Genomic DNA, 21,883 nt, shown 5'->3' with positions numbered 1-21,883 from the left:
ATATATATATATATATATATATATCATAATATAAATGATATAAATTACAGCATATAATTCATAATATAAGCAGTTGTTTGAAATTATTATTATAAAACCAAACTCACTGTGAGTGGAAGCAGTAAAACAACTACTACCAAGAAGAATAAATACTTTACTTTAATTTTTATTATCATTGTTTTTGCTTCTTTTTTCACAACAGAGTCATGGGAATGTGGTATTTTTACATGATGGTAATGAGAAATGAGGTGTGGGGTACATTTAAAGCAGTAGCTAATTGTGGAATAGGGTGGAGGTCTGTCTTTCTGTCTCTCTCGACTTCTCCTCAAAGCTGCCTGCCTCAGCCACATGATGTATACTAAGCTTCTTGCTGGCCAAACCCACTGTGTCTAAAAATAAATGCGATATCCATCCCGGACAGAGTGAGTGAGTGTCTATGTGATAGAGAGAGAGAGATGAGGAGAGACACAGAGACACAGCTCCTCTGTAGAGAAAATATACATTCTAACCCAAAGCAAACCACCAAAGCCAATATAGAGCAATACCCTAAGATTAAATGACATTATATGTTGCATGAAGTCGCACTAAAAAAGATTTATACATACAAATCATACACTCATGCATTTAAATATGTCATAATCTATCCTCAACACTCTTTTAACTCTGATGCATATGAGAAAATGTTCCCAATAAGAGTCTTTGGATTAGAGATACTGTAATCTCTGCACTGGTTTCAGGTTATATTTATTTAGCCACTGCCCTCATCTCAGACTGTGGTGATGAGCTGTTGCACAACCAACACATGTGCATGTGTGTGATTTCTTGGACTTGGATTATTTCTGAACTGTGTACAAACACAGCTCAGTGTTTCCTGCTGCAAGGTTATCAAGCCTCTCTGCTGTAGATAAAGAGATCACCAGTGAATTTGCCTGTGAATCCCATTGACTATTTATGGAAACTAACAAAAAGAACTGTTCCACAATAAATAATAAACTGTGTGGAATTTTATTTGGAATGGAAGTTCCATTTATCTCATTATTTGGTCAAAACAGTGAGTTGTAAGACCGAAACACTCTCTTTTAAACCGTTCAGACCATTTCAATACAAATCTGACATTATTTGTTTGTCAACATAGGAACAGTATATAGGATTCAAACCTGGCTGTGACCCTTTTATTGTCAGTTGGTATGTTTTATTAGTGGGGATACATTGGGGGGTCCCAAATAAAGTTTTTGGACATTTATTTGGTCATTTTTTAAATGAAAGATAACACCTTTCAAGCAAAACATATCACAAATAGATGATAATAGATATACTGTTCAAAAGATGAAAGGTATTTGGAAACTTTGTGGCCATCAAATGTTAATGTAACATGTTACCAAGACACTGTGTACTTGAAAAATACACACACACACACATTTAATAATAGATAATAAATATTATATATATATATATATATATATATATACACACACAATATACAGTACCATCCAACCTGACAGAACTGGAGAGGATCTGCAAGGAGGAATGGCAGAGGATCCCCAAATCCAGGTGTGAAAAACTTGTTGCATCTTTCCCAAAAAGACTCATGGCTGTATTAGATCAAAAGGGTGCTTCTACTAAATACTGAGCAAAGGGTCTGAATACTTAGGACCATGTGATATTTCAGTTTTTCTTTTTTAATAAATCTGCAAAAATGTCAACGATTCTGTGTTTTTCTGTCAATATGGGGTGCTGTGTGTACATTAATGAGGAAAAAAAATTAACTTAAATGATTTTAGCAAATGGCTGCAATATAACAAAGAGTGAAAAATTGAAGGGGGTCTGAATACTTTCCGTACCCACTGTATATATTTAAATACATATTGTTTTATATTATCATATATTCATATATTATTTAAAACAATTTTTAAAAAAAGTATTTGAGCACTTTCTGTAATGTGATGAACTACACCTGTGAATTTATCTGCTATGACACTTGTGTGAACTTGAGGGGAAACTAGTTTGATAAAAACATAAATTTGACCTAAATTGTTTGCAGATAATATTTGGTAAAAATATAAATAATTTAAAATATTTTTTGAAAATTATCAGTGAATATGCATGAAGCAAGCAAACGTATATAGCGAGTCCACTATAGAAATTCAGGTAAAATATTTGTGTTCCCTGCTCATTAAAACTATAACTTAGCACTGAAAATGCTGTATTGCTGTCTAGGTCTAACCCAAATATAACATTTGTGTTTCCTTGTCTGAGGCAAGGAGGGTAACACACGGTCATATGAGGTGGGGTACATCTAATCAGGAAACCCAGAGGCTGTGGTCCGGGGGGAAGGGGCTTGCTTGGGGTAATTATGCTGCCCTCACAGCGGCAGATGGTTTGGGAGGGGTACTGGGAAAAAGGTTGATGTTAGTAACAAAGCCTAAACTTGTCTGATGCAGGAAATTAGCTACACGACAAACGATAGACTGTTTCCTTTGCTCTCTCTCTCTCTCTCTCTCTCTCTTTCACTGACTAGATTCCCCTTAAAATAGTAAAAAGCTCTTTGGCCATCAAACTGATACACATATGAACGATGGAGGATCAAGAGGATGAGTGTATTTGATTAAATAGCACCTCACAATGAGATTAAAGGGGGAGGCTTGTGTGTCTGATGCAGATTTGCAGAAGGGGAATGTTTTTCAGGACGTAATTGGCCTCTGCACTTCCTGGTTCAAGCTGGGCCATTAATCTGAGCTGGCCAGGTTAAAACCATTAGACCAACAGAAGGTCTGCACCATCTGCACTCAGCTCATAACAGAATAAGGCCAATGAAGAGAAGTGAGGGGGTGCCTGAATGAACCCTGGCCAGTCTGTGTGTGTGTATACATGCATGATGAAAGCGCTCAGAGCAATAGATTCAGACCCTCCTCCTGGCAAACAGCCACACAAGCACTGTCCGAAACAAACGGCTGAAGCATGCTGAATGGAAATTAACATTTTAGGCTTTGGGTAACACACCTGCCCTTTTGAAATGTTGGAGCAGCTGGGTTACCGCTGTGCTGCTTATCCAAATGCTAAACTGATATCAACACCAGGCCACCTGCAGTGCAGACGTTACCCATGCACTTTTTAATCTGCCGTAGCAACAAGGTGCCATGCGTTGAGAAAGGCACTGTAAATTAAGACGCTGACAGGTGCCTCACTTTTCCAAGCCATCTGACTCTGAGAGAATCTAATTCGGATTTTCAAACACATTTGGAGTTTATAGATTGTAAAGTGTTAAACAAAAGTTGTTTAAGAATCTCATATAGTGCTCATGTTAAAGATAAACATTGATCTTTTTCTTTACTTTCACTGTTTCATGTCCTTACTTGTTCTAGCTTATACTATTCTGGTCGATATTTAAAATTATGTATTGCTTGAACAAATCGCCTTCTTACGATTAATTGTTGTTTTCCTAGTTTGTAAGCCGCTTTCGATAAAAGCGTCTGCGAAACGAACAACTGTAAACGGAAAATGTAGCCATGTGTACTGAGGTTGAATTTTGATCGATTTGCGCCATCTAGTTGTCATTGAATTATAGCAGGAAGAAACGGTATGTGACTGCAGTCACACTGCCATACGTTTCACAATAAAACTGTAAAATACAGTAAAATGCTTTTATTCATAAATTCACATATCAGAAGAAGCTAAGTACAAATCAAATGTAAAGAAGAACAAAAGTGTACTGGAAGAGGTCAGTCATCTGAGATGTCTCTCTCTCTCTCTCTCTCTCTAACTATATATATATATATATCGTTTTTGAAAAAAGTCTGCATTTTTTAAAGAAAAAATAATGACAGTAATATTGTGAAATATTACTATATTTATATTTATAAATATATTTTCAAATGCCATTTATTCCTGTGATGGCAAAGCTGAATTTTCAGCATCATTACTCCAGTCTTCAGTGTCACATGATCCTTCAGAAATCATTCTAATATGCTGATTTGATGCTCAATATATATATGTATATTTGTAATTTTCATAATTTTCAGGGGTTAAAATTGTGAGTAATAGCAAACCATAATACACTGAGTAATTAGTCTTTCTGCCGCTATTAAATATGTAATATAAACAGAAATGCTAGTGTTGCTTTTACATTACAACGCTAGTGGGCGGTAAAACACTGTAATCAATCTAAAATTTGCACGCGTTCAGTCACGAACATCATCGAGACGTAAACAACGCGCGCGGACGCGGGGAATTATGGGATATCTGCTCTCGGCGGCGCGGTGCCGCCATGTCTCCTGAAGATAAACGGCGGGTAGTCGTTTTCTCCGCTGCGGTGTTCTCTTTATTCCTCCTTTTACTTGTGTTGAGCTACATACCAGCTTATTTGTACATACTTTTTATCTGTGTCGTGTCTTGTGTCGTTTATTTTCACAAAGCGGAGGAGTTGCAGCTCTTCGAGAGACTAGGCCTCAATCCTCGCCGTGGACTGAGCGTCCCGTCGGCTTTGCTGCGCTGGTTACCGGGCAGGACTTTGAGCGGAGTCCCGCCCGCCGGCAGAAACAAGTTACGTAAAAGTGATGCTAGAAATTCCTTCGCGTCACCCAGCGATAGACACTTTGCGGGCTCGTATTATAGAAGAGACCACACGCTCAGTGAGTCGGTGTTCAGCCCTCGGGATATACTCATGGGAAGTTACCTCGCCAAGACTGAAGAAAGCCCCTCCGCAGCGGTGAGGCCCGCTGGAGGGTCGGGGGCTTTCATGCACCCCAGAGATCATCTCCGGGAGAGACTCGCCCGACCTAATCATGCTGTGCACACCCCTAACAGAAGACTGTCATTCGGGTAAACACCAAATGCTTTGTCTTGTCGCTTTCTCTAAGCTCGCGTGTTTTAATAGGAATGCATTAGAGATTCTTCTGTTTACGCTCTAATAAAACAAATGTAGCGTCTATCAGGATCGTGTTTGTACACGTTTGGCATTCTCAGTTGTTCTAACATATAAGTTGTCCCATTTTTCCCTCCATGATTTGAAAATGTGGGAGTTCCTGGAGCTGGTCAGGCGCACTGCTCCTCCTACACCAGTTTGGACGCCTGACACTACACGTGTAGGGTTGCATAAAGCTTTCCACTTAACATGAAACAGCATTGTGACAGCTTTGTGCTCGCACTTGCATCGTGAATGTCCTTATGTCTGCTAATTCATGGAATTGGAAACAATTCATTTATTTTCTTTAGTCAAGGGATAATTTTTTAATATTTTGTTTATACAGTATTACTTAAGTCTTGAAATTTAATATTTGCGTTTATAATTCTAATGTAGCACTTTATTTGTTTTATTTATTTTGGAATTTGTCACCATGCTGTACAGTCTACTTTTCAGCCTAAGTTTTTTTTGGGTTAAACTTGTTTAATGTTGTTCTATACCTATATGACTGACTGACTTCAGAGAAACAAAAATTAGATGTTTAGAAGGTGGTTCTTTTAAAAAAAAAATTGTATTTGAAAGAAACGTATTATGCTTACCAAGGCTGCATTTACTTGATAAAAAAATACAGTATTATTGGGAAATATTAGTTAAAAGTAACCCTTTTTTTCTGTTTGAATGTAAAAATGTTATTTATTTGTTTAAATATATATATTTTTTTTAAGTATAGTAATATTGAATATAATTAAATTATTCCTGTGATGGCAAAGCTGAATTATCAGTGTCAACTGATCATTCAGAAATCAATCTAATATGTTGATTTGGTGGTCAAGAAACATTTCTTATTAATGTTTTTGTTATGTAATATTTTGTGGGAATTAAAAAAATTCAGGATTTTTTTTGTGTAGGAAGTTTAAAAAGCAGCATTTATTTGAATTGGAGATCTTTTGTAACAATTGTCTTTTATAGCATCCTTGCTCAATGAAAGCATTAATTACTCTAATTAAAAAAAATAATAATTTCACTGTGTGAGCATCACGGTTTCCACGAAAAATATTACTAAGCAGATCAACTATTTTCAACATTGATGATAAGAATATTTGAGCTCTAAATTAGCATGTTGTAAAGATGATTTGCATCATAGTTTACAATACTATTAATTTAATTTACTTAATTTTTTTATCAAATAAATGATGAGCATAGGAAACCTTTGATCTTTTAAAATCTTTTAAAAACATAAAATCATTAGTAATGCAAGATTTATTATTATTTTCTGTGAAGGTGTTTACATTTTATGAAGATCTTTTGAAGCATTAACCTGTTGCTGTTTCAATGCCATTAGGGACCCTGTGGGCACTGCAAGTCGGTTCACCATCACCCCCCAAAGACATTACCCCCTTCAGCAGACGGGGACGTCCCCTGTTGGAGTGATGCCACCTGCAAACTGGGATGGTTTCCATAAGAAGAATGTCCTCACCCAACGCAATTCACCTGCTGTTCACAGTCCGGTCATGGTCAAGATCGCCAGACCAGACCCCACTCGATCATCATTGTGAGTCGCTTTAAATTCTGTAGAGTGAATGAAGGGCACTAGCATTAAAATAGCTTTTGTATTTGCCTGTAGTCTAATTAAATCCTGTTTGGGATTATTTCTCTCCTAAAACCTTGTCTATAGCTGCCACAGTTGCTGCAGGATTAAAGTGAAGGGCATTGTCAAGAGAAATTGTCCTTGCTAATATGTAAATGCTACATTGTTTCTAGCTTCAATCACCTGAACTCCCCTGGAGCAGTCAGATCTCCAGGTATTGGAGCCCAGACAGACCCCTGCTCCAGAGAAGCTGTTCTGAGCGTGCTCCGAGAGAGCAGGAAGAGGGAGGTTGATGAGGAGGACAGGAGTGCTTCCTCTGGCCAGAAGAGCAAAAGGAGGTATGTGATGGGCAGAAAGTGACCAAATGAAAGTCGTCACACAATCTTATCGTCTTTGAGTTTGTTAGGTTGTAACTTTCCATGGTATGTGGAACTTGGAGGGTTTGCTTTTGTTTTTTGTAGTTTCACCGAATAATTGTCTTGTTCTCATTAGGCGACATGACAGCAGCGGAAGTTCTCAGTCAGCGTTTGAGCCACTTCTTGCAAATGGAGCTCCATCTCAGCTTGTGCCAAAGTAGGTGACCATACACCTTCCACTGTAAAATCTGCCTCTACATATGTTAAACATCGAGTCTTTATTACATTATCTCTGATTACGTTTCCTCTCCTCCTCAGACCAGGCAGTCTAAAGAGAGGGATGAACTCTTCTCTCAATGAAGAGTACATTATGAAGCGGTCTCGCACCTCCTCTATCAGTTCTGTAAGTGGTGCTCCTGTTCCCAGTGGGGTGCCTGGATCTGTCCGAAATCCCATTCGCAGTTCTTACAGTTCTACACAGGGTTATCCACAGGTATTTCATTTGACCATTTTCTCATAGTCTCATAGTGTTGCAGATTGAGGAAATGTAATAAGAAATGATTCAAATTGGTAGTTAGTGAGCATATTGATGATTATTGCTTTTTTTTTCTTTTTTTTTTGTACGGTTGTGTTTTGTATTCATTGTCTCAATTCCTTAAATTTTGTATTTCCAGAGAAGAGCAGCATCCAGTCTCAGTCTTTCTCCTTTTACAAGCCCAGGAGGATCTCGGTGTCAGACTCCAGAGCGAGCTGCCAAGAAAGCAAGGTAGGAATCTTTAAATGTTCACTACCATTCATTGGTGTCCAAAAGACTTTTTAAAAAGTTTCGTGTTCATCAAGGCTGTATTTTTTTTGTCATCTTTACTGTCACTGCAAAAAAGCAGGTTGAGTTAAAATAGTTTATTTTGTAAAAGTGTGTCTCGAGATTCATGTTTCATTCTGTTGTGCTGTGCATATTGTGTAAACACAGCTGCAAAATGTCTAATCAATGTCAGATGAACATCATAAATGCTCTTGATTGTACAGGGTCTGCTTAAGACATTCTTATGTTAATCTGTTCATAAACTGTTTTGTGTGCTGTAGGGAGGAAGATGCTACCTCACCAAGTTCTACATCCTTTGTGAAAATGGATAAGGTGGCAACTGACCCTGCACCTGCTACAAGTGAGGAAACATGTTACCTCGTTCATATAATGCAGTTTTGATTTATTAACTAATTTATTGCAACTTTATATAATATAGCATTGATTAATGGTATAAATGAAAGATTAAATGTTTTGCACTAGGAATGCTACAAAGTTTCATTTTGAGTTTATTTCTACCAGCTAAACTTACTCCAAAATCTGAGGCACCTGTTGCAACATCGACATCTTACTCTGGAGGCGGCAGTGGCAAACGTAAGCGCAAAATCCAGCTGGTGACCACAAACAGAGGAGATCAGATTTCTTTGGTAAGTAACAAAGCTATTGATACACATTTCCACCACACATTTGCATAGTGGATATTCGTCACTGTAACATTGTGTCTGCAGCCACCACCTCCTGAACTTGGCTATACGATCACAGTGAAAGATCTAGATATGGAGAAGAAAGCAGCTCTCAGCCAGATACAGAAGGTCCTGGAGGAGCCTGGTATGTTCTCTTCACTCTCGCCTGGATTGACTATAAATACAATGAAATGCTTGCAGCTAATTCTGTTACTTTTTTAAAATGTATTTCTTCCAGAGCCAGAGATCCCTCCTCCAGTTTCTGAACCCACCCCAACTCCGGCTCCCTCTTTAACCCTGTTCTCTCAGCCAGCTCCAACTTCTTCATCTGGAACTGCACCTGCCATGAGCGCTGCGCCCTCTCTGATTTCTCTCTCCACACCTGTGCCTGAGACCACACCAGCCACTACTACAACTCCCGCTCCAACTATCGACCTTACCATCACTGCACCCAGTGTGGCTAGTACTGCACCCCTGACTCTCACATCAGCCCCCTCCATCTCTACCACACCAGCTGCTCCATCTTCAAGCATCTCAAACCCTCTCCTGGAGTCCCTGAAAAACATGAAGAATAATCTGCTTCTCAATGCTCCTGCTCTAATGGGCACTACAACTGCAGGTTTGTAGAAATTATTTTCCACTGGTTTTACAGATTTGGGGTAATTGATTGTTTGTTGAATAGAATGTTCAAAAGAACAGCACTTATTTAAAATCTTTATTTATTTACATTATAAATGTGTTTTCTTTAAAAACTATTAATGTATTTCTTTGGGTCCTTAATCCATGCATTTTAACATGACCTTGTATGCCTTTGTCACTCTATACAGCTCCAGCAGTGTCTGTGTCCAGTCTTTCTACACCTGCTGTTGGCCCCACAAACCTGAGCAGTGGAGTTGTCAAATCTGAGTCAGGCCCTACCGCTCTGCAGCCCTCATTCTCTACCCAATCCTCCATATCATCACCTTCCTCCAAGCCAGCCACTTCCATGCCCTCTGCCTTCGCTCAGATCCTGGCCCAACCTCTTCAACCCACATCAAGCAAGCCATCCCTGGGCGGAGGAGGCAGCCTGTTCAGTTTGATTAAACCCGTAGCCACTCCTGCATCTGAGCCTCCTAAATCCACAGTTGCTGCGCCTATGACCACAGTTGCATCAGTCAATAGCATTAGCAACGCCCTGTCATCTGGGTTTAAGCCCATTTTCGGCGCAGCAAGCACCACACCTGCTTCCACAGCAGAGGTCAAACCCACCCAGCCCACCTTCAAGCCTTTATTTGGCACAGGAAGTGGCATTAGTGCCTTTGGGCAGACAGCCACACCAACGACATCAACCCCTGCTGCTCCAGTTTCACAGAACAGTGGGATGTTATTTGGTGGATTAACCAGTACCCAGCCAGCGACGGTGTCCACATCATCTGCCGCCCCAACCACGCAAACTCCTTCCCAGTCTCTGTTTGGAAGCTGGACCTCAACAACCACATCCACTCCTGCCACAAACACCACGTTCCAGTTTGGAGCCACATCGACCACAACGGCTGCCCCTGCGCTGAAAACCAACACTGTTAATGCTAGTGGCACCACCTCTGCTTTTCAGTTCGGAGCAACAAAACCTGCACCCGCCCCACAGGCCCAAAGCACGTTCATGTTTGGCCAGCTGTCAGCAAACCAGAACTCCACATCCACTCCATTTGGTGGGTTTGGAATGACCAGCAGTACCACTACATCCTCAGAGACGCCCACAACGCAAACCACTTTCGGAAGCTCAACCTTCACTTCTTCATCAACCTTCCCAGCATCCACACAGCAGACCCCTGCTGCTGCAGAGCCTTTCACGTTTGGTACCGGTGGTGGAAGTAACGGCACAACACCATTCATGTTTGGAGCCGCTGCCAGCACAGCAGCGCCTGCGTTTGGGACTAACAGTCAGCCTACGTTCGGTGGAGCTGGCTTCTCTTTTGGAAACACCACAACCCCTTCTGCGGCTCCTGTCTTTGGGGCCTCCACACAGACTGTGGCTCCTCTCCCTGTCCCGGCGCCTACATTCACCTTTGGAGGGGCGTCAACAGCCACTCAGAACCCTGCTCCGAGTACTCCGGCACCTCTTGCTTCTGGAGGGTTTAACTTTGGGGCATCGCTCTCGGCAACACCGTTTGGAACCCCTGCGCCTGGAGCTCAAACGCCAGGCTTTTCCTTTGGAGCCAACAACACTGATAACAAGCCTGCTTTTGGTAAGTTTGTTTTTATTGAGATAGGTCAAGAACGTTCTATTTGACATTGATATATTGTGTAGTGGCTGATGATATATGTATATGCTCTCACATATCAGCACTGACTATCAAAAAAACAATAAGTATTGGTTTATATCAACCACTAGTGTGTGTGTGTATGCATAAAAGAGAGAGAGAGATATAGGCAGTTATTTTGTGAGCAATTACAGTTTAGTGGTATCAGAATATTCATTATTATATATAATATATTATTATTATTTTATATATATATATATATTATACTACGGGGCCGTTGAATGCTTGAATCTGATTGGCTGAGGAACGTTCTGAGGTGTGCAATTATTTTCTTGACGACGGGCCGTTGAATTATTAGAAAAATAATGCACACCCGAGGTGGTGATGCGGCCACGATGCGAAGCGGAGAGCTTAACAGATTTATGCAGCAACATGCGTACACAACACAGTAAAAACTGTGATGAAAGAAACCACTAATAAACTACATAGTCATTGCTGTTTTGTAATCAAATAATGTGGTTATTTATATTTGGTTCATATTTTACATTTACATTACATTTAGTCATTTAGCAGTCAGATGCTTTTATCCAAAGCGACTTCAACAAAAGAGCAATGGTATACAAGTGCTATAACAAGGCTCAGTTAGCTTAACGCAGTACACGTAGCAAGGTTTTTTTTTTTTATATAATAAAAAGAAAACAGATAGAGCAAGCTAGTGTTAGAGGTCTTTTTTGCTTTTGTTAATTGTATAATAAATGAAAAAAACGGATATAATAATATATGTATATATTAAGCTAAAAAATAAATATTAGATGAAAAACTTTAACTTATTTTCAGTTAAAATTACTGAAATAAGTTAAATGGAAATATTATTATTAGAAATATTAATAGAAAACTGTTTTACATTTTGTTAGGGCTGGATGATATGGCCAAAATTTATATCACAATATATTTCGTAGTTTTGGTTGATACAATATAATTCTGATATCGATGTAAACAATATTTAAAAAATCCTCAGAAAAACTGCCAAGAACCCCCACAATGGATGTCTGTACCTACAAACTTCTGAAAAATGAATTTGCCAACTCTATGGAACCTTCTCCTATAAGACTATATATTATTTTAGAACTAAAAACGGTATAAATAAATTAGTTCACCTTTGATTTGTGTTTTATTTAGCCTTGATCCAAACAAGAAATGTGAAATCACTGTCAAATAAACATAAGACTTTCAGACTCACCTTAATAATATTAATATCTTTAACTTTTAACTATAACATAGACTGATCCTTGAAGATGGCTAAGGACTCAGCTGCTCGGATTGAGTTGGGCAGGTCATTTTGTGTTTGAATACATCATGACAAGACCAGACAAAACCAGTGTGTGTGTAACTGCAGTTCTTATGCCAGTTCTCTTTGATCCTGATTATTGGGTGGCATTCACTCCTTTTCCTCTCACAGATGCCCCACCCAGCAGTTACCTGTTTTACCAGATTTTGTCAAGCATGCAAAAACATGTATGCTGTACATTGTGTTCAAAATTAGCAGTAACTTGCCTTTTGTGCTCCTGATGTGTGTCTGACCAGAGGTTATGATCTAGAATACAAGTATGCTGCAACAGCTGCTTTTTGCTGCACTTCTTGCACTATTCTCATCTATCACCCTGACATGCATAATGTTAAAAAATTAAATGTAGCGATTTAGGCTATTTTTGCTGCCCAGATTTTATTTATTTAGGACCGGAAATTACCTGAAATGTATTTAGCATCAAGTAAGATGTTATGATGTTTATTTATTTTTAAATCTATGTGGTTCTTTTTCTCAATGACTGATAACAAGAACAGGCTTGGCAATTTGACCGTCACAGCCCTAATTAAATAGGTTGATTATTCTTATAGATTGAAACAAAAGTGCTTCAGCCAGGATAAAGAATATGGGAAGTTGCTGCAGAGAATAGGAAAAAAAAGAGCAAGCAACAACAAAAAGGTGTTGCTGGAGACGGGCTCATTGCGAATGCAAGTCCATTCTCTGCCAGCAGGAGGCGCTTTTGGAGCGATAGAAACAGTGGTTTCCCCAGTAACGGCTGTATACAAAGCAGCGCTCTGCTCATACACGCTACTTTATCAGATAAAAACTTTTTTGAAGACAGTCGGTTCCCTTTAAAGACAGGACAAACTAACAAAAACATAAAAACAACTGCGGAGCACGCCACGGAGGCAGCCATCAGCGTCGGCGCCATCGTTAGATGCGTTACATTCATATAAAAATGTCTGAAATATTGGCAATGTGTTTAAAAATATCACCGTTACTGAAAAAAATTATATCGCGATATATATTGATATTGAGTTAATTGTCCAGCCCTATATTTAGTTATTAAAATGTAAACTAAAATTAAAATAAACTGGGGGAAAAAATTACAATTTAAAGCTAATTCAAAACCTTAAATACTGCAATAGTATATGAATCATTCTGAAATGACACTTTAGATTAGTTTTGCCTTAAATTCCACTTAAGGCAAAATTCCACTGCAATGTTAAAAAACATTGCAAGAATTAGATGTTTTGTTTCCAGTTTTCATTTCATTTGCTGCCCGCAGTTGGAATCAGCTTCCAGAAGAGATCAGATGTGCTAAAACATTAGTCACATTTAAATGCAGACTCAAAACTCGTCTGTTTAGCTGTGCATTTATTGAATGAGCACTGTGCGATGTCCGAACTGATTGCACTATATTTTATGTATAATCGTTTTCTTAAATTCATTTTAAACCTCTTAAATACATTTTTTAAATCATTTTCAAAGTTTTTAAATTCCTTGTTTTATTGTTGTGATTATTTTTTTCTTTTCTTTTATGTAAAGCACTTTGAATTACCATTGTGTATGAAATGTGCTATATAAATAAACTTGCCTTGCCTTGCCTTAAGATTAGTTTTGCCCAGAGTATTACAGCACAGTGTGCACAGTTTACAAATGGTTAGTATTTTGTATTTATACTTGGTTAGCACTAAGCGGATGAGTTATTTAATGATTTGCACTAAACCCAGTAAAGCAGTCATCTTACACTCTCCTTGTCTGTCCTGTGTTGTCTTAGGAACATCAACTCCTGCTTTTGGCCAGGCATCTGCAGGAATGTCAATGCCATTTGGCAGTCCTGGAACCCCAGGATTTGGAGCAATGGGCGCCTCACCATTTGGTAAAATACAGTCACTTCTAGTTTTTTAAATATTGCATAATAGTTCCCTACATCTTATAAATATATGTTTGAGTCCTTTTAGGTGCTTCACCAGCCGCCTTCTCTATCGGAACAGGCTCCAAGACCTCTGGGGCTCGACGATTACAAGCACGCAGACAGCACCCAAGGAAGAAGTAATGTGGCTGATGTGAGTCCTGTCCCTTTCATTATTGTCGTCTGGACTCTGCAACTACTCCTCCGGCTGTCCCACCTGCCCCAGACACTGCTGCTACTGCTGCTGGTCCAAACACAACAAGGCTCTCAGTCAGACCTCGTCTCTACAACCCTCCAGACTGCCAGGGCTGGTCAGGCGTGTAGGATCCAGGCTCATGGGGTGTACCGGGCCGCCCCGTCTCTGCTGTTGGTTGCGCCCACCGAGACTCATCACGACTTCGCTAATGGAGTCTGTAAATGTCTGATGAGGACGTCTGGTGTTGGGGAAGGATGGCGAACAGGAGCGAATTATACTTGAAAGAAAAAGAGACTTTCAAATCTGGACTCACACACAGATTCAGTCCAGGCCTGTTGAAAGGTCTTAATTTTGACTCTTGTTTGAGTAGTCAAATGCTCTTTATTTTAGATCCAGTGAATACCCTTTTTTTTTTTTTTTTTGTCTTGCGATTAGTGTAGATTTGTCATGCTTTTTCATCATGCTTAGCAGAATCTTTTTTTTTGTTAAGCTTTCAAAACGTAAATATTTTACCCGTTTCATTTAGAAAAATGTTTTTTTGCCTGAGTGAGCTGCATAATAAACAATCAAATTTTACATCGCTTTTTCTGCACGTTCTTTTAAGAGAAGCACCGTTTATGTATCTGTTTATCACACATTGGACATCTGTCTAAAACCAAAGCTGATGTTTTTAGTGCGACATGCTCACCTCTCCAACACACCATGCCATTTTACTACCTCGCCATTTTAAATGTGCACCTGTGACCCAGCTGAGATGTCTTACTGCAGTCTGCCTCATTCGATCTACTGTTAATTATACTCCAAGTAATTAAAGTCAGCACTTAACGCAAACATGTAGGCAAAACCACAATTCTATAGCCGTTGCATCTGTCATCAGTGTTTATTTGACTGTCAGGCACTGGATGTAGCTTTTTTCTTCTTTTTTTACCCATTCATTGCTCTGTGCGCCTTAGTGTGTTTTGCTTCTGGTTACATATTATGGATAATGTCAGATTTGTACTCTTGAGAAATGGATGCCTGTTTTTTCATAATGATGCGTTTCAAAAGAATATGATCTCAACTTCAATTCTTTTTGATTACTGATTATAGCAAATATTCAGCCTGCTATTGAAACGGCATGTCTTTAAAAGGTTCCTGAATCAGCATCTGTTGGGAAATGCAGTCGAGACATTATGTAGACCGGCGATACCTGAAGATTTTAAGTCTAAACGTTCTCAGGTCTGTTAAGTAAAAGAGCTGTGTAGTACAAGTTGTTTTTAGTCTAAATACAATGTTGTATATCCACAAAACACTGGATTTAATTAGTACTTCAATGCACAAATATGGAAGCACAAAAACACCATTCATTTTAGAGGTTTATTGTATTTTTATTTGGTTTACCCTTCATTCTTTGACCTGAAAAATCCACTGAATTGGGGACAGCAGTTTTTACAACGATGTAGCCATCTCAGTCCCTCTTTGCATGGCTTTTCTCACGTGGGTCTTAACATAATTTGTAATTAATCACATTTTTGAAGTATCCTCATGCCCAGACTGATGCAAGGAGGCATGAGCCCAGGCTTTCAGTTTATTAGAAAGCCGTACCAAATACAAGCGAGACGTGTAGATTGTTGAGAAAATGAGATGCGTGTTGAGATGAGAGCTGGATTTCTCAAGCTGTGAATGTTTGAGAGCAGTTGTACTTAGTTGTATGTTTTTCAGACGTTGCTGTTAGTGAATGCTCAGTTTGTGTGTAAATGACCATTCCCACTAACCCTCAAAGCATGAATGGAGTTCTGAATGAAGCAGCACACGGATTGTGTTGTGTCTGCATAAATGCTCTGATAATGACATGCTGTTTCCAATAAAAATGTAAAGTTGACTAATTATGCTCATCAGTGGTGTTCAATGCATGGCGGATAATTCACACATTTCGAAATTAGAAATCTGAGGTCTGACTTGAAACTATCATTCATCACATTTCAATAAAAGCAGCAGTCAGTTATTCAGTGGTAATACAGCTGAGAAGAGATGATTTTCAAGTCCTCTATAACTTCAGGATTCTTGCTTTTTGTGCTTCTTTCTGTTTCTCCTTTTCTTCTTTGAGACTGAATTTGTCGGTTGCTCGTTTGCGGTCTCTGTGTTCTCTAGTTCCTCATCAGATGGACCAGATTGATGTGTGTCCTGCTTTTCCTCACCACCAGACGGCAATGTGCTGTGACAATAATAAAACCATGTTAACATAGCCAGAAGAAATCTGGTATTAAAATAATATTTAGGGCTATTTTAATTGTAACATTTTCAGGACAATTTAAAAATTCTTAGGTAATATTAAAAAATGTGCTATTTAAATAGTAATACATATTATATATAGGGGTCAGTAAGATTTTAAGAATTTAAGCACAACTGTTTTCAACATTGATAATCAGAAATGTTTCTTGAAGAGCAAATCAGCTTCTTAGAATGATTTTTGAAGGATCATGTGACACTGGAGACTGAAGTAGCGATGCTGAAAATTCACAAATATTTCACAATACTACAGTTTTACTGTATGATCAAATAAATGCAGCCTTTGTAAACATAATAAACTTTAAAAAAATTCAAAAACTGACCTCAAACTTTTTAACAATAGTGTACTTGTTTATTCACTGTCATGATAGTACTGCATTAAATGTATGCTGATAGAATTGAAAGCATTTTGCATCTTACCAGCAAGATTTTCAAATTCAAAATTTCTAAATGGTCTTTTTCTTCATGCAAATTATTCTGTTTCTTTTTATTATTGGGTGAAATATGAGCTACATGTTTCGGATGCTCATAAAGGCAAATGTATTTCTATTTTTTTTTTTTACTTTAGTAACATATCACAGGTTTAAAAAAAAACGGTCTATAACTAGTCGTCTCACACATAGTAGTAGTCATCAGACTTACATGACTAGGAGGTTTTCTTCATCTGTCTGTGGGGGGCGTCTCTCCAGCATGGCCACAAAGAAGCCATGAGTGCGTGTTTTTGCTGTGCTGGCACGAAGGCACTCAGTGAACGGCTCATGACCCCTCTCAGGCCAGTTTGGAAAAAGATGAACTAGTCTACAAACAAAGACAGACAAAAAAAAAAAGTTTAAATGATGTCCTCTTACTGTGAAACAAATCTGAAATGAGTTTCTGACCTGAATGCAGAATTCTGCTGTAAGCAGGCCGACACAACGTCCTCGTTCTCCTGTGAGTGAATGGAGCAGGTGGAGTAGACGACACGCTGTACCCGAGGGAACTGCAGCGCGTGGTTGAGAGAGCGCAGCTGAAATGTAGCCAGCGCCTGCAGACGCCCCTCATCCTGTAGCTCTGAGACCTCATCCCGCAGACAAACCATCCCTGAGACAGACAAGCACACGTCTAAACGGCCAAATCTAAAAGTATTGCTGATGCAATTATTACTTTATACACAATAATTACCTGATCCACTGCAGGAGGGGTCCAGAAGGATATACTCGACTTATATATATATATATATATATATTAGGGCTGTCAGTCGATTTCAATTTTTAATCTAATTAATTACAGGGTGCTGTGATTAATTAATCTAATTAGTCGCAAACTAAATTTGGCTGTGAAAATACCCCCAAAAGATAATTTAAACCTATTATTGTTTTTTCTGCTGTAAGCAGGCCGACACAACGTCCTCGTTCTCCTGTGAGTGAATGGAGCAGGTGGAGTAGACGACACGCTGTACCCGAGGGAACTGCAGCGCGTGGTTGAGAGAGCGCAGCTGAAATGTAGCCAGCGCCTGCAGACGCCCCTCATCCTGTAGCTCTGAGACCTCATCCCGCAGACAAACCATCCCTGAGACAGACAAGCACACGTCTAAACGGCCAAATCTAAAAGTATTGCTGATGCAATTATTACTTTATACACAATAATTACCTGATCCACTGCAGGAGGGGTCCAGAAGGATATACTCGACTTCCTTGTACTCTGAGCTCTGTGGATCTACTTTCAGAAAATCCTGATTGGCCAGCTGATGACATGTGACCCCGGCACGAAGGAGAAGAGTGCTCATGGTGGACAGACGTTTTGCATCAAGATCAAACGCAAACAATTTCCTGTTGTACATTTAATAAAATGAATCAATTCAATTACAAAATATATTATGTAATTAAAATATAAGTATGTATATATCATATGTATATATTAGTGTGTGTTTATTTATACATAAAATATTTTAACAAAAAGTCATTATATACAGATTAGATTATATATACATGCATTTTGCATATGCATATATATATAATTAAGATTACTATTTTAATGAATGAATGAATGAATGAATCTTAATTTCTTAGAATTAAGTTTAATACTTTATAATTTATTCATTATATATATATATATATATATAAGTGAGTCTTTCAGGTTTGAAACAACATGAGGGTGAGTAAATGATGACAGAATGTATTTATTTATTTTTGGTGAACTATCCCTTTAATGTTTTTATTTATTATTTTAATAAATTAAATGATACTCTAAAAAATAAACTAAAACTACCAGCAGGTGGCGGTTTTAACAGTCTTCAAAATACCTTCTTTTATGTTGTGTAAAAGAAAGTAAGTCATTCAGGTTTGAAACAACATGAGGGTGAGTAAATGATGACAGAATGTATTTATTTATTTTTGGTGAACTATCCCTTTAATGTTTTTATTTATTATTTTAATAAATTAAATGATACTCTAAAAAATAAACTAAAACTACCAGCAGGTGGCGGTAAATGTCTTTATGAGTCGATTCGTTCAAACGGCTGATTCATTCAGGAATGACGTAAAACAGCTCACTTTATGAATGGGCTACTGAATCATTGGTTCACACGATTCGTTCAAAACGCGGATTCATTCAGAAACTAAACACCGCTGTGTTGCTCACAGACGCACAACAATTCTGCTGTGGCTTTATAGGTAATATTTTCGTTTGCAAAATAGAACAAAAACACACAATATTGTGTTTAAAATGTAACACAATATTAACTTCTTATTTACTATAAAATCACATTTGCACCTTATAGTGTCTATGATTTGCACTCGTGCTATTCGTGACAAAAACAGCGTGTGATAGGCTATTATTGCTCTCGCTGCTGGTGTGATATCGCTTATCATATGATATAAATGAGACAAACTCGTACAGGGGCATTTTTGCCCCAATATTTTGAATTTTAGGGCATAACTTCGTTTATATTTGTCAACAGTCCGTTAATGTATGAAGCGTAAGATGATGTACAGGTCTGGGGGCGGGGCCAGTGCGTTAACTGCGTTAAAATATTTTAATCGCGTTATTTTTTTCATAACTAATTAATTAAGTTAACCCTTAAACTGACAGCCCTAATTTAAATATAATTTAAATACATTGTTTAATATTACCAAAGTTTGTTTTCAGTTGTTATATATATTGTACATATATAATTTATGAAAATATAAATAGAAATTACAATATTAAAATAATAAATGTTTAAAAAAATAATTTACATTTAAATTCTATATTTCTAATAGGTAAATAAAGGTAAATATTTCATATATATATATATATATATATATATACTGTGTATATATATATGTATCAAAATGTATAATAGTTTCTATGCACCACTCTATATATATATATATATATATATGTGTGTGTGTGTGTGTGTGTGTGTGTGTGTGTGAGTATTAATAAATTAGAAATAAAATATTAAAATATGAATATATACACACACATTTTTAATAATTATATCCAGTCCCTTATTCTTCAGTATTAGATATGAAATACCCTTTATTTTTTATCATGGCAGCTAGATGGCTGGTTTTGTTCCCTGGAGCTGCACAAGCATCAATGACATGGCTGCCAACTTGGGGGTTTAGGAGGAATGCAGGAAGACAGCTGGCCTACAGAAACATTTTAACACAAACAGAGAGCGAAATAACATGATTGGTCTCATTTCATGTTTTGCAAACTGTAGGTAGGTGTAGTATAATGTTCTACCTTGTCCTGCAATATAATGTGTCCTGCTTTATAAAGGAAGTGATTATGAAAGGCAGTTTTTGCACTGAAAACCAGAAGATCTTGGAGATGAAGATCACACAGAAATCTCTTCCCGGACAGATGATTGAGATCCTCGAGCCTGGGACGATGAAACGGGAAATAATGGTTAAAAAAAACAACAACTATCATTGGAAATGCACTGTTAAAGAAATAGTTCAGGAAACATTCTGCCATCATTTACTCTCCTTCATGTCATTCTAAATCTGGGACGCTGGAGAATTTACAAACATTTTGTGATGTGCAGAGGACAACTTACCGACATGCTGTTCCTTGATATGAAAATCCCTCTCGTTTTAAATAGTCAATGACATCCTCAAGAGTGGTTTTCAGAGTGTTCACTCGCACATAGCGTGGAATTACATCATCTGACGAGACACAAAATATTCAGTGGTCTCGATATCTATACCCATCTATCTATATACATTTTTATCATATAATATATAGTTGTTTTATCACAGAAAAACTGATATTATAATATGCAATATTCAAATAATTGATGTCTACACTACCCCGAGTCTGTTGGAAACTGGAGGGCAGCAGGTCTTGATTTCGACTGACTTTTCTCTTGACTTTGATTCTTGCCAGGGCAGCTTGTAGTCTGGAGCGATGCTTCAACATCATCGTCTTCCAGGTGCCTCCACATTTCACCCCGTGACCAATGAGCAGGTCATACACCAGCACCTGGGTTACACACAATGACACATCTATTAAGTTTTTAATAGTTAGGTTAGTTTACACTGAAAAAAAAAAGATGCACCGCAGACACAGACATGGGATTTTACAGGTGAGGGTTAGAGTAGAGCTGTCTACCTTAGCTAAATGGATCCTCAGTTTTGTTTCTTTCAGAAGCTTGGTGCTGTTGATGATCTCCTGCAGCACTGAAGAGTATTTCTGTGTCTCACACACAAGGGCAAAGAGCTGCTTGATATTCTGATGAATAGACAAAAACAATACTTTCTAAAGAGTGAAATGAGCGAGAAGTCTATCATAAAAAAAGGTTACATTTCTGAAGACACGACAGTCTACAGAGAGAGTGAAACAATCAAAAACATAGACATTTTTTTGTGTCTATTTTTCTTTACAAAAATTACGACTGCCCATTAAGTCGTGACGTCATTTCCACTCGACCAACTATTTCTCCCAACAGTTTTATCACAAAAAAAGTGTACTTGGTTACCAAGAAGACAACAGTTTGCTCGCTTAAGGTGAATTATGAGACACGTGTGAAAAAAACAAGGTACATATCATTTGTAAAACAGAATATTTGAATGTGCGCCACTTAAGATGGAATTTAAGCCACATTTGTTATGTAAACACGCAGTTACGCCCCATGTGATTTAATTATAGATGCCTGAGGTACACATATATCAGCACTTACTTGAAATTTACTGTCATAAACCAGAGTTTTCACTGCACCCTTTTTCTGCGCCACTTTCTCAAGAATCTCTGCCGCTTTCATGTAAAGTGCCATGATTAAAATAACACTGGCGCTTTATACAGTAAGCTGAACTTAAACTTAACTTTAAACAACTAATTTTTAACTAATCTAGCCGTTAACAAGTCAATTTCTCTTACTCTTATGGAGCAGATACACCGGCCACGTTTTCATATTTGCCTGGTTAGTTTTCGCAACGTTTTTCGACAGTACGGAACGTCTTACGATAACTGTAGTGCTAATGAATGTCCACTAGGGTGAGGCAAAGACATTAACAACTAATCTGATGATTCATAAATGTGCTTGCTGACATATAAAGGTAAGATAGCCATTATGAACCATGCAGGTTTTCCTTTTTATTTTATTTAGATTTTAACCCCACCCAAGTGTTCTCTCTCACACACATACGAATTGCTAATGACT

The 21,883-nt window shown here is 38.0% G+C and overlaps 2 protein-coding genes across 3 annotated transcripts; one reads left to right on the top strand and one right to left on the bottom strand.

Annotated features, from left to right (window-relative positions):
* Positions 1-4,229: 4,229 nt before the first annotated feature.
* Positions 4,230-14,756, top strand: pom121 (POM121 transmembrane nucleoporin). 2 transcript variants are annotated; one of them, XM_016483065.1, is made up of 13 exons: positions 4,230-4,818; positions 6,243-6,452; positions 6,662-6,826; positions 6,981-7,061; positions 7,163-7,337; positions 7,519-7,610; positions 7,928-8,007; positions 8,169-8,293; positions 8,375-8,474; positions 8,568-8,948; positions 9,157-10,554; positions 13,656-13,757; positions 13,840-14,756. In XM_016483065.1, the coding sequence occupies exons 1-13, from the start codon at positions 4,265-4,267 to the stop codon at positions 13,932-13,934; spliced, it is 3,558 nt and encodes a 1,185-aa protein (XP_016338551.1). In that variant the 5' UTR covers positions 4,230-4,264; the 3' UTR covers positions 13,935-14,756. The 2 variants fall into 2 exon arrangements, with proteins under 2 accessions (XP_016338551.1, XP_016338552.1); XM_016483066.1 differs by lacking the exon at positions 4,230-4,818 and adding an exon at positions 5,004-5,081.
* Positions 14,757-14,873: 117 nt separating this feature from the next.
* Positions 14,874-21,675, bottom strand: LOC107686168 (probable 28S rRNA (cytosine-C(5))-methyltransferase). The gene is made up of 10 exons (XM_016483067.1): positions 21,404-21,675; positions 20,836-20,955; positions 20,535-20,706; positions 20,282-20,390; positions 19,966-20,104; positions 19,753-19,868; positions 17,884-18,062; positions 17,133-17,334; positions 16,897-17,052; positions 14,874-16,180 (listed from the first exon to the last, which is right to left on the bottom strand). The coding sequence occupies exons 1-10, from the start codon at positions 21,494-21,496 to the stop codon at positions 16,021-16,023; spliced, it is 1,446 nt and encodes a 481-aa protein (XP_016338553.1). The 5' UTR covers positions 21,497-21,675; the 3' UTR covers positions 14,874-16,020.
* Positions 21,676-21,883: the final 208 nt, after the last annotated feature.

Source organism: Sinocyclocheilus anshuiensis, unplaced genomic scaffold, assembly GCF_001515605.1.
Source record: "Sinocyclocheilus anshuiensis isolate Anshui unplaced genomic scaffold, SAMN03320099.WGS_v1.1 scaffold437, whole genome shotgun sequence".
Classification (NCBI taxonomy): domain Eukaryota; kingdom Metazoa; phylum Chordata; class Actinopteri; order Cypriniformes; family Cyprinidae; genus Sinocyclocheilus; species Sinocyclocheilus anshuiensis.
This window is presented reverse-complemented; position numbering and strand designations above follow the sequence as displayed.